Source organism: Echeneis naucrates, chromosome 12 (genome assembly GCF_900963305.1).
Source record: "Echeneis naucrates chromosome 12, fEcheNa1.1, whole genome shotgun sequence".
In the NCBI taxonomy this organism is placed as follows: Eukaryota; Metazoa; Chordata; class Actinopteri; order Carangiformes; family Echeneidae; genus Echeneis; species Echeneis naucrates.
Window position 1 is genome coordinate 5,142,398 of NC_042522.1, and position 13,846 is coordinate 5,156,243.

At 41.8% G+C, this 13,846-nt stretch overlaps 1 protein-coding gene across 1 annotated transcript in view; it reads left to right on the top strand.

The window, feature by feature from the left end:
• The first annotated feature begins 9,272 nt into the window (after positions 1–9,272).
• The window catches only part of LOC115052338 (transmembrane protein 132E-like), a 29,345-nt gene continuing 24,771 nt past the window's right edge, over positions 9,273–13,846 (top strand). The window contains exons 1-2 of the mRNA XM_029516406.1: positions 9,273–9,342; positions 12,782–13,709. Of these exons, the coding sequence (XP_029372266.1) occupies positions 9,273–9,342; positions 12,782–13,709 (998 nt within the window). The remainder of the gene's footprint in view (positions 9,343–12,781; positions 13,710–13,846) is intronic.

Genomic DNA, 13,846 nt, shown 5'->3' on the forward strand with positions numbered 1-13,846 from the left:
GCTACCTGAAATCATGTTGGAAGCTGAACCTCTATGTGGATATTTTGTAACAAACATATTTCAGTTATGGAACCTCAGACAGTATTTGAAGATCAATATCAGACAGCACGTTGTCATGGCTCATTTTTGTGGCTGTACAAAATAAATCACAGCCATCCGGAGAGCATCAGGCATCATGTCTAATAAATGAACACGGAGACCTGACTAACTATTAGTGACTCTTATCAGAAGAAGACCTGTCAATAGAAGTCCTGTCCTAATGGGTGCATTCAAATGTATTGCAGCTGTTTCTCTGTTGATCTTCTGGTAATTCTGGCGCATTCACTCAAAAAAACCTTGCTGTGAATGTGCAGCGCAAAAATAGACGCTTTGCTCTTCAATAGGATGCTATACATGTTGCGTAGACGCTTGTTCTGTCATAGGATGATCATTAGGCTGAAAGAAATTCTTGGTGTAGCTTCTCAAGCATTAACAGACCACAATAATAAGATGATGATAAAAGACAGTCCAAGACATAATAAATGACACAAATTAGTGTCTGTTGGTTCTGTTAGCAGTCAATCTGGGGACAGATTACAAATAAGCAAAGCATTAGAGAGACATGATTTCCATGTGACAAACTGAACTGCTGTTAAATGAGATTTGAAGTTGAACAGATGGAGCAGGTTGTCACTGACGGTCATGAATCTAATCCTTCCGTTTCAGGCAGGATGGAGCCTAAAATATTTGGTCTTGGACAGCTAGAGTGAGCAAGGCAGCATCAATAAATTCAGAATGTGAGATCTCACATATACACTATATTGCCAAAAGGACTTGCTCACCTGCCTTTAGCCGGAAATGAATTTAAGTGACATCCCATTCTTAATCCATTCTTTGCAATTATAACACCTTCAACTTTTCTCGAAGGCTTTCCACAAGGTTTAGGAGTGTGTTTATGGAAATTTTTGACCATTCTTCCAGAAGCACATTTGTGAGGTCACACACTGATGTTGGACAAGAAGGCCTGGCTCTCAGTTTCCGCTCTAATTCATCCCAAAGGTGTTCTATCGGGCTGATTTCAGGACTCTGTGCAGGCCTGTCAAGTTCATCCACACCAAACTCTCTCATCCATGTCTTTATGGACCTTTCTTTGTGCTCTGGCGCACAGTCATGTTGGAACAGGAAGGGGCCATCCCCAAACTGTTCCCACAAAGTTGGGAGCACGGAATTGTCCAAAATCTCTAAAGTACGATAGACCATATGGTATGGTATGGTGGCGTACCAAGAGATGCTTGAGTGAATATTTTTGGCAATATAGTGTATCTGTTCATATAGAAAACATTTATTCGTACCATTTCAGAAGTCTGTAGTGAAATATTATACATTTGACAAAGCAAAGCCCATTAATCAGTGAAAGGAAGAAAAAACTACTATATCTAGCATCTCCAACATGATTATTTATCCGTCATATATTGATTTTATTCCGGCAGGCTAAGTTCTTTTATTATGTTATATCCTCAGTCCAGTAAACATATACTCATGTTATAGGTGATGGAGTCAATGTTCAAACTACTGGCATCAATTGAAACCAGCAAAACGTTTTATTTTCCGTTATCTTTTGTCATGTCATCTGCATGTTTAGTACATGTTTAAACCAGCCTGACTCATCTCCCGTGTGTTGTTGTTGCCCCACAGTCCTCTGGAGGGCAGCAGTGCTTTTCAGTTCGTGACAGTGATAGCATGTGGTTGAGAGTATTGCAGTTAAATTATGAAGGAAATCACATAGGCAGTGGCAAACCTGTAAATTTCATAAAAATGTATTGATGCCACAGTTAGCAGAAATTTCCATGCTAAAAAGACTACAAGGCTTAACTTGCGGGAAGAAAAGCCCTCAGTTTCCTCTTCCTCTCCCTTCTGCTGCCTTTTTCACACTCTCTTCTATATGCACATTTGTTTTTACCATTTGCTTAATTTTAATGTTGACTCATGCAGAAAAGCACCACAGAGACTAAAGAGCATGGGCAAAAATGCTGCAGCCCTTCAGTGGGGTTTGTTGTTCCATGCTCATGCTGAAACACCCTTTCTCTCGAGAGAGGTAAGAACGAGAGGCGATTGAATTTGTAAATCAATGAATCTTTGTTTTGTTGCTTCTAATATATTTGGCTGATACTCTCTTCCTTCCCTGCCCTTCCTCTCCTCACCTTCTTCCAATCTCACCAGCCTTTCTTTTGTCTTTCTCCTCACCCACTCACCTTCTCTTCGTCTTTTCCCTCGCAGTCTGAAAGATCTATATTGAGCTGTAAGTCTCTCCAGTCCCTGAGGGCCATTCATTCATGCATTAATCTTTTACTGCTTATCCGTTTCCAGGTCGTGGGGGTTGCCAATGGGGGAGCCAATCCCAGCTCACAGTGGGTGAGAGCGGGGCACACCCTGGACAGGTCGCAAAGTCCATCGCAGGGCCAGCACACAGAGACCAACAACCACTCACACTCACACTCAGACCTCCAGACAACTTAGGGTCACCAGTTAACCCAAACATGATGTCTTTGGACGGTGGGAGGAAACCGGAGTACCCGGAGAAAACCCACGCATGCAAAGAACATGCAAACTCTGTGAAGAAAGGCCCCACAACCCACAACTTTATTATTCTGGGGCAACAGTGCTAACCACTATGACACCGAGGGCGAATGGATATTTAAAATTCTCGCCAGTTGTAACCTCTCTATCTCTTGCTTTCATTCCACCTGCAATGCCACCAGAGGGGGACATAAAGAGACATCCATCTTGTGCTTGCCTTCCTGAATATTTCACAAAACCTCAGAGTGCAAATTAAACACTCAGCAGCCATTTGACCCTACTACCTCGAAATCACAGCAGGGATCTCCCGAGTAAAATATTTTAATTTGACTTTGATATGCGGCCGGAGATTTCTTTTGAAGTGACTGAGCTCGAACAGTTTTAAAACTACTAAATTTATGGAGCAGCTGTGTGGTAAAGCGGTTCAGGAGGGGTTGCGCATGGCATTATGGTGCTTTGCATATAATAACCGAATTCCTTTCCAGCTATACACGGCTGAGTTAACCAGCCTAAGGGTCCTGCAGCAAAACTTCACCAATGTTCCCCTGTCTATCTGCCTCTTCTTCCACTTTGCACAGACCGTGAATGGTTTTCACAACCATAATGTACGTAGAAAGCATGGGTTCGATCTAGATGGCACAACCAACCACTGCTTGATTGTTGGCTAAGGGCAAATTTGGTGTGTTAGTTATTTTGGGGCTATATAGCTGAATCCAAGTCAATTTATTTACCAAAAATGTAAGTCTATCAAACATCTAATATGTAACAGCAGACGCCACACACATTATTTAAAGGCGTTTCAACTGATTTTAACACAAAACATGTAAAGCATGTGTTTAATTTGATGAATTCTCATACTGTGACACGTGTTCTTTTTCCATCATGAAACTGAAATAATAAACTCACAAGACAGGGCCAGAGGTTTCGGTAAAACTGGAGGAACTGCCTCAGGGCTTGATTTCACTGAAGTGCTTAAGTGCTGCATATACACTTACCAAATTAATTTGCAATCATTGAAAATTATCAGAGATTAATTGCCTCACAGTGACCCTGCAGCCTCTGGGCTACCTGAGGGTCTGACGCCCAGGGGCAGCTGTCATCTCACTGCCAGGCTGTCAGGTCTTGCATACATAAAATAAAAATAATTTCTTTGGTTTAACATGGCATCCTTGAAAACGTGTGATAATACAGCCTGTTGAGCTGAGATAGTGCTTGGTAGGTTTAAGTTTTTTTGTTTTCCAGCTTTGATTAAAGGAATTCTTAACTATAAACTTGTAATCCACATTTACCTGGCTCCATCTATCTGCACTAAAATCAATGTGTTTTCCAAGCAGGCGATTGCAGGGGAAGACTCTCAGTGGGAGGATCTATTTCCTAACTAGTTACTCAGGAAACTTGAAGAATATGGCAGCCGCACTCTCAAAAGCAGCATCATTCGTCATTGGCTGGAGAATGGTGGCTGACGGCTCAGGCTCAGGGCTCAGGGCACAGTCCTCACCTCACCCTCATCTGTGTCTTAGACCACTTGGAGTGGGAGACATCTAGGGCCACAACTTGGCCCTCACAACTCTGGCAGCATGAGTGTTGAAAAGACTGGTTGCCTGGCTGGCTGCGGTGGTAAGTGCTATTGTATAGGCGTACAGAGATCTTTTTGCGCCAAGACTGGACTTCAGCCCTCCCTTGAGATTAGAGTAGTAGACGATTGAGAAGGAGTTGACATTCAGAGGGTTTCATGAATTATTGCTCTATTTGTTTTTGAGTGTTTTTGAACCACTTGGTTGTTATTATCCACTCTGCTCATATGGCTACAGCAGAATGAAACTGAGCTGAACTGACCTAATCCCTGATTGATCTATGAATGAGAGTTCATTTTATCACTGTGTATCTGACTGAGGACAAAAGCGGTGTTCAGGAATTATTAAGATGGAACATCCAGTCCCGTATCCATCGCAGGGCTGGGTTACTGTCAGTAAAGGTCAATAGATCCACTAATCACATGATGACCCCAGTCTGCACTGGCTGGTGATGGTACTTCATGTCAACCTCCAGGTAAAAGGTGATCTTTGACATAACCTGCTCTGACTTCTTCATCTGCAGCTGTGTCTGCATGCCATGTTTCATTTTTTTTTACTCCTCTTTTTTTTTTTTTTTTTTTTTTTGTTTTGTTACCATATTTGTTGTTTTGAAGTAATTTTCTTCAAACCTGGATGGCAAGCAGGTTTGCTGCATCATTTAAAGAACAAGCCATTTCCATTTGATGCATAAAACGTGTTATCAATGTCTTGGCTTGAGAAGTAAACACATTAAAAAATAAAAAATGTATGTCCTTTTTGGTGCATTAATTGCTTTGACCTGCAGTAAATAGCCATCTGATGCTAGCCATTTGGTACAAGGGCGTATTTTAAGATGGATTCACTGTTAATAAAACTGTTGGGTCAGTGAGATAAATGCAGTGGGTACAGAAAGTATTCAGACCCCATTAATTTTTTCACTCTTTGTTACATTGCAGCCATTTGCTAAAATCATTTAAATGGATTTTTTTTCCTCATTAATGTGCACAGCACCCCATTTTGACAGAAATACACAAAATTGTTGACATTTTGCAATTATTTATAGAACAAAAACTAAAATATTACATGGCCATAAGTATTCAGACCTCGTATATTTAACTCAGGTGCTGTCCATTTCTTCTGCTTGTCCTTGAGCTGTGTTTAAATTGATTGGACTTGATTAGCAAAGGCACACACCTGTCTATAGAAGACCTTACAGCACCTCTCAGAGAAAATGAGAATCATGAGGTTGAAGGATCTCACAAAGAAATCAGAGACAGAATTGAGTCAAGGCACAGATCTGGCCAAGATTACAAAAGAATTTCTGCTGCATTTTAGGTCCCTAAGAACACAGTGGCCTCCATAATCTTGAAATGGAAGACGTTTGGGACGACCAGAGCGCTTCCTAGAGCTGATCGTCTGGCCAAACTGAACAATCGGGGGAAAAGTCTTAGTGAGAGACGTAAAGAAGAACCCAAAGATCACTGTGGCTAAGCTCCACAGATGCAGTGGGGAGATGGGAGAAAGGAAGCCTCTCCTCAGTGCAAGACATCTGACTGCCCACCTAGAGTTCGCCAAAAAACACATGAAGGACTCATAGACTGTAAGAAATAAGATTTTCTGTCTGATGAGACCAAGATTGAACTTTTTGACCTTAATTCAAAGTGGTATGTGTGGAGAAAACCAGGCACTGCTCATCACCTACCCAATACAATCCCAACAGTGAAGCATGGTGGTGGCAGCATCATGGGCTAAGTACAGAAGTATCCTGGATGATAACCTTTTTCCAGAGTGCTCAGGCCCTCAGACTGGGCCAAGGGTTCACCTTCCAACAAGACAATGACTCGAAACACACAGCTAAAATAACAGAGTGGCTTCGGAACAACTCTGTGCCTGTTCTTGAATGGTCTAGCCAGAACCCTGACTGAAACCCAACTGAGGATCTCTGAAGAGACCTGAAAATGGCTGTCCACCGACGTTCACTATCCAGCCTGACAGAACTGGAGAGGATCTGCGAGGAGGAATGACAGGGATCACCAAATCCACTTGTATCATTCCCAAGAACACTCATGACTGGTGGCTCAAAGGGGTGCTTCCACTCAATACTGAGCAAAGAGTCTGAATAGTTATGGCCTTGTGATATTTCAGCTTTTGTTCATTCATTTTGAAAATGTTTTGTTTCTGTCAAAATGGGGTGCTGTGTGTACATTAGAGGAAACATTGATTTAAATTATTTTAGCAAATGGCTGCAATCTAAGAGTGAAAAATTTTCTGTACCCACTGTAAGTGGAGTTTCTCAGTTCAGCTGCAATCCAGCTAAAACGAAATAGCCCACGTGCTAACACTAACATGCTGACGTAATGCTTACCATAAGCAGTTCAACTCCCAACACAAAGTACAGTTATCACATACATATATAACGTATTTGAGAAATTGTGAATCTTGACCTGATGATGGAGCAAAAAGAAAAGTCAGGAGATCACCACACTGCATTGCATCTTGATGAGGGCACAAATGGATACCTAAATTTTAATGACACAAAAAAAATCAACAATGCAAGTCTAACGGCAGCTCTACACAAAACCCATTCCTCCTTGTGGGACTACGAGTGTCTGAACTGAATCTTCACAGAACTCCAGCCAAATGTTGAGGTATTTCTATCACTCATGTCCTGACTCTTTGACTGAGCCTTGCTTTTGATTATGTACTAAGGAAAATTTCCTTGACTATTTCTCTGCTTCAGCTCAAATGGGCACAGCTTGCTATTTAAAAAGAAAATGGAAAAATAATTACAGGGATTTTGATTTCAACCAAGGTTGCTCCACGACAAATGACCTCCAAAACTCTTTTCAGCCCCCTGGCTACAGCTTTATATCCAGTGATGGAGTCACCTACAGTGCATCTGACCACCTCTGTCATTTTGTAATGGCTCCAGCAGCGGGTTGCATTTGTGGAACAACAACAGAGATCTGGAGGCATTCCCAGACTCAACAGTCAGTGGCTTCTGCCACTGTCAGCCTTAATAATCACATCCAGCCAAAGACACAGACAAACTGCTTAATCTAAACCTTGGTGGCTTTAAAATGCAGCGAGTGTACAGTAAAGTGGAGTTTATATCTTCAGATAACACACAATACATTAATTCTTCAATGTTTTATTGGCATTTAGAGACCCCAAACACTCTGTCCGAGGAATGTATTATTTCAATCAGCTTCTGCTGTCACAAAGGAACATGTTTATTTGCCTATGAAGTCTGCAAGCATAATGCTGTCACCCTGCTGGTGTCATCTTGCAATAAAACAGGCAATGAAGCACTGGGCACAGTGGCAGGCATTTTCCATCACATTTGTTTCAGGTAGCACGTATTTAGTGGGGTGTTCGAGGACAGAAAAGAGGAGACAAGTATGACCGAGCTCATTAAACTCACTATGGCTGTTCTTTACTGTAAAACTGATGTCAGCACTCTAGATGTCTCAGTCAGAAGTCTCAGGAATCACTGAGGATGGATGACATCGTGCTTAAACTGAATCGTCCACCTGGTTCGCCCTTACACACAAAACTTCTCCTCTTATTGTAGCCAAGTTATTTTTTATCATATTGTGTGTATTTGTTTATTTTATTTTATGAACTTGCTGTGGTATCCATATTATTAGTGTAATTGCCCTTTATTGTAAGGTTAGAATTGTTACACATTGTTTTATACTGTTAATTTAGTTTTGTTAGTTTCGATGGTTCCTCCTTACCTGTGTAGCACGGGGGGGTTAATTAGTGGGACACACATGTGATGCATTTGTGACGTCAGTCCAAAGTCCCGGCAAAACTACGATAACTACTGAACTGGAGAGAGAGAGAAACGCTGCTGTGTGTGTAACCTGACTGCCCCTGTGCTGCTCTTATAGAGAATAACCCCGATATGAACCCTCCACCCTGATGTGACTGGTTTGGCCTGTAAGCAACCATCTTGCAGCTGCTACATTATGTTATTTCACTTTTGGGTGTGAACTCACACTGATGCTTGATGTTCCTGAGCACAGTGAGTGACTTTTTGATGAAGCAGACAAAATGATGTGCATAAAAAGGCAAAAAGGTGTTGAGAAATTGCATGTGACCTGCAGTGGTGCAGGAAGGAAGGGAGGAAAAAAAAAAAACAAAACACAAAAACAAACAGATAAACTGCAGTTTAATTAACCGCAAATCTGTTAATCCTGTGTGGATGCAGAAAAGATTGTCAAGAGACACTCACTTTGTGTAGTCAAGCAGGAGTCACAGAAGACTGAAGTCCAGCCTGCATGCCAAATGTATGATGTGCTGTGACGCCATGAGGCTTTAGCTATCGTGCCTTCATCCATCTGCTCCATCCTGCTCACCAAGTTATCAGCCCATGTGAAGCCATGTGCTGAGAATATGCAGCTGACAGCTGGCAAAACCTAAAACTTTCATCTCTCTCCAACACTTTCTGAGCACTGACACTACCAACACAAAGTCCTCCTCCTTCGCAGAACATCTTGATTATAGTAGAGTAAGAAATATATTGAAGCTGAAGCGAAAAGATGAATGATGTTTTCATCAATGGAACAAACATTTTTTTTTTTCTTTTTATTTAAGACAAGTCTAATACTAATGACCATCACGATGTTTTTCTGCACATATCATGTCGTCCTTTGGCCCAGAATCATATCTTTAATTTCCTAAACCAGCAATTCAAATGGTTCGTGGAGGAACCAGTGATCCTCTTGACCTCATGTGCATTTAATTTGCGCACAGCTCTTCCCCTACCGGCGATTTACCCCACGTGGCCCGAGTTAATCTGACAGACGGCCTATGTTTACCGATTTCCATCATGGGAACAGTCGAGCCTGTTGCTGTCCTGCCGTGTCAGCTGGAGAGCTGGAGCCGACCCCCCCCCCCCCGGAGGACAACATCCCTCTCCTGAGCGAGAGAGCCCGGCGGAGAAGGAGACAAGAAGGAGATTTAATGTGAACCAATATTTAAACAAGCAAAGAAACAAACATTTCGAGCCGCTACTGGAGGAGGGGAGTAAAAAGGAGGTGACTTGATCACTCATCAGACAATGTAGTGATTCATTTCCAGCGTTTTAATTCCGTCCGAGTGCAGACAGTCACCCTTCCTTGGGTCCCTCGGTGCGGACCTGGCAACTTCCCTGAGATGAAGCCCAACTCTCCGCTGAGCTCACGGCTCCCTGCTGTCGCGCTGGCTCTGCTCGTCGCTGTTCAAGGTGAGATTTGTGAGTTTTCCGAGTTTTCCGCTCCTTTTCGTCCACAGGTTTGATCGTTGCGTTCAGCTCATTTGGCATTGGAGCTCACAGGCGTAGAGATAATTGGACTAGACTGGATGTAGCTCAAAGGCTTCGGGAACGTTCATGAAATGACTACACATGCTCGACTATTAGCTTTGATGATCTAAAAACGCACACAAACTGCATTTATAGATTTTCTCTGTGCCCCCTCTTTTTGAACACATAAATCTGGCTCTGCAGAGGATGGGGTGGTGGGCTCCTGTTTTCCTTTAGGGCACCAGAAGCACAAAGTTGTAAGTAGGCCCACTGAAAGACTTTCATGGCTGTGTAAATTAGGAAATTCCAAATCCATTCAGAATATGGTCACATTTGGATTAAGAAACCATTTCATTGTAGAATGTGTTCAGGTGACTGCTTTTTTTTTTTTTTTTTTTTTTTTAGTGATGTGGGGTTTATACGCCTTATTTTTCAGGGCTTTCTGCTTGAGACCCGGGGCCTCGGTCCATTTCATTGCCTCTGTTTAAATAAAAGTAAAAGCATCCTCTCCCACGTCCATCCGTTTCTCTGGTTGTTTAAAGATAACCTGCGCTGGAAGCTGTCTGTCTCTCTGTGATGTTGATGTCATGTGAAATACTGCTATCGGTGATTGCCTGGTTTCATATCTGCGTGTGCATTTTCCCCCTATATGTATTTGGGACCGTTGTATTCCTGCCTATCAGCTGTGCAGCTATGTTCTCCATGCGTGTCTAAGTGATAGGGTTCAGCCTTTGATATCCCCTCTACTTGGGAACCATGAATATGCATGGCAGCCTTATCTCCCTGGCCAGTCGCGGATGTGCTGCCTGTTGTGTCAGCTAGCTGGTCTGAAATTGGACTAACATTTAAAATATTTAAGATGGTTCATGTTTTTTTTTTTTTTTGTAATATCATAAGTCAAGATACTTCAGGGACTCCACCCACGGCTCATTAAATTAATATCTAATCGAAAAGAAATACTTTTAAGACATACTACTGATCTGCGACCCGGAAACGGATAAGCGGTTGAAGATGAATGAATAAAAAAATACCACTGATGTACAGCAGCATTGGGGTGAATTTAACCTTCAGATCTGAGATAGCAATTAAAACAGAAATAGTGTGATTTTATGACATTACTGAACCAAAGAATTCTAAGAAAACTTGGGATAATATCTGTTTATCTTACAGTCTAATCTGAACTAGCAACATGTGAGAGCGTTATCTAGCCTCACATCCTCACATCCTCAACTCAATGGTTGTTTTACGATCACACAAGTTGCCGACTTGTTTTGAACCACACAAAAAATTATTTTCCTCTTTATGTGCTCTTCAGTGCATTAATTGCTTTGACCTGCAGTATACAGCCATCTGATGAGAGCCATTTTGCACAAGGGCATATTTTAATTTTTTAATTTTAACTGTGAGAGAGCACAGGCCGGTCTATTCCAGTTCACAGCCCTTTCTAACAGCCAAAAAAAAAAAAACCTCTCTTTTTTTTCCCCTTTTTGTTTTTTAAATAAAAGCCTCAAGTGTTCTCATATTTCTCTCATCCTTGTTGGAGTAGAATACTGATGATAAAATAATCAAGAGAAAACTAGAATGCACAAACATCAAACAGCTCCAACATTTTTAGATTAGATGCAATTTACCAGCATTTGAAGTCACATCCTTGATTATTATTATTATTATTTATTTATTTTTTTTTTTACTATTAATTCCTGTTTTTGGCTTCAATCTAAAATGCAAATCGATCTCAAATATGAATCCTCATATAAATTTAATTACTTGATCCTTGCTCTAGAACCTTTGTGTCTACCAAATGTAATTAAAAACAATCCAAAATAGACAATATAAAACAAAAGTCATGTTACACACTTGAATCACCATTTGTTTTATGTTACCTGTGATCAGGCAGAAATCATATGCGCAGCACAGCCAGTAGCTATATCGGCCTTTCATGTGAAACTTCTTACAAGATCACTGTGATCACTGGAATATGTAAGATAGCTTCCTATATGCTTTTCTATTTACTACATTTTTGATATTAACTCTGTCGTCTGTATTTTTTTCCTAGACTTTCCTTTCCCTTCAGGAAGGGAATTGATTTCCATATAGATGTATTCTTGAAATGTGGTTTGAAAAAGAATGATATATAACTGACTTACTCACTGCATTTGGCTTTCAATAAGTTATTTTGTGAGGGAAAAGAAAGTCAAATAACAAACATTAATTCCAGGGCGGCCCAACATGGAGGATAGCAAAGTACAAGTATCTTTGGCAGGTGAAAGTGGGAGTAGTCATATAGAGAGTCCTGGAAGTTTTAAGAGCCTTTTTAACATCAGATGCTGCATTTTCTGCTCTTTTTGCTACATTGCATAGAAGTAGTATGTGGAGAGCGGAATGTGCAGTTTATTTATTTATGGACAGGTAGAATTTAGGCGTTTTATGTACAAGGCAGAACATACCTGTGTTTTATTGCTAACGTTATCTACTATGACAATTATTTTTAGTTATTTATAGTGTCATCAGCAGGGCTTACATTTGGCAGCTATTTGGTTACATGCTACAGGCTAGAGTTTGAAATTGCAATATGTGGTATGGCCGTTTGCTCTGTCACTCTAACTACAATGAGTGCCTTTGGCAGTTAAATACAGTTTTTTTTTTTTTTTTTTGCTTTGGATAATGTAAAGGGTCTCTTTCCCTTTTAGGGAGAGGAAGAGCCAGAGTCTACAGATGCTCAAAAGGCACAGTGGGTCCAAAATTCGCTAAGAATATAGCCATTAAAAAAATCACTTAATGTTCATCCTAAAAGTTACTGCAGCAATTGCTTCATTAGTTATTTTTCACAGACATCTGATGTGCAAAATCTTCAAATCCAGCACAGAGGCCACAGCTTTATGAGACACGACAATTCTGCCTCCAGCTCATTCAATTTTCTATCCCAGCCTATTCGTGTCATACGCTTCTCTTTCATGTTTGTCCCAGTACTGGTGTTCATTCACCATAAACACACCTGTTTTTATTTGCTTTATCCAATTTTTCAATGAAGGGATAACTTGTTGGGGGGGGAAGCATATTTGATGCATCCAGTCATTGCCTTTACTCTGAGTCTCATCGCCCTGGTTCTTTAAGATGGCCAGTCCTTTAATAATTTTTTGATGTCCCCCCTCAGCCCTTTTGGCGCACCAATCACCCATCCATCCTCCACCGTTAGCTGCACTTCTTCAGCAGAAATCCCTTTTTCAACTCCCTTCATCCTGCCTGCATTTTCCCTATTACTGTAATAGCCTGATTTTGTAAGTGGCAAATATGTGTATCACCAGCTTTGACATCTGAAATGCTGAAGCAGTGACACAGAAGTTACTTTGCTAAACTCTCTCTGTAAATTCTCTCTCCCCAGTGGTTGAGAGTCAAATGGTGGCTGAAGATCTTGGGGTGCCCTCTGCAACATCTCCAGTTTATCCTGCTGTCAACCTCCAAGTTCTGGGTGTTAACCATGTGATGTTGAAACCAGACAGTCCAGAGCCATTAGGGAACTCCAGCATTAAGGTCCAGACTCAAACTTTTCTCATCACCGGTCCAGGCACTGAGATCTCCCAGCCAACTGTCAATGCATCATATGGCCCCCTAACTGTAGATGCCCCTATTCCTTCAGACATGCTCCTCAGTGGGCGCAGCATACTGCCAGTCATTTTGGTCCGCCAAGTTCGTTCCTCATCTCCTGTGGTTAAGATCCTCTTCCACATGCCCACAGAAAGCAGCATAGCTATTGGGCAAGAAAGATTGGAGCCTGGAGAAGATCATGGATGGAAAAGCGGCAGAGTCAAGACAAAGGACGGAGCTCACTGTGTGACGGCCTATGCCTTCTGGGAGACGAGGGAGGTCCGTGGGGCGTGCCTGGTGTCTCCAGGTGGCTTTTGTGTGGCACATTTGAAGCCAGAACTTGTCTGGTTTAGCTCGGCCAGCCGATCAGGAAGCTCTAGCAGGGAAACAGGAAAAACTGAAGGAATTAAGGGGATTCAGGGGAACCTTGTGGAGGTCTATTTCCAGAGTCGGAGTGACGAGACAGGCCAGTGTACACCGCAGGATAGCCTGCAGCGTGTGGGAGTTGGAAGAGGAAGAGACTCTGGGGGATCAGGGACACCAATGCGGCGAATAGGAAGTGTTAATCTACTCAGAACTCCCCCAGGAAACCCCACCTTCCTCCGGCTGAGGCTTGGAGGTGCTTTGGTGATCCAGACCTCTTCCAAGCCCCTGAAGACCACTGATGTGGCAACTTTCTATGTCTTCCTAGTGAGTACATCTACGCTGGAAAATTTTACACTCAGGTGAGAGATCATACCTCTTATTATTAGAGCATTCTTGCTATAGTTTGGGACGTTTTTTGTTTTTCGAGGTTTTTAGTCTCCAGTTTTATTTTAAGCTAAGATATTTGACTGGCTGTGGTGTTACATTTCTCAGGTGT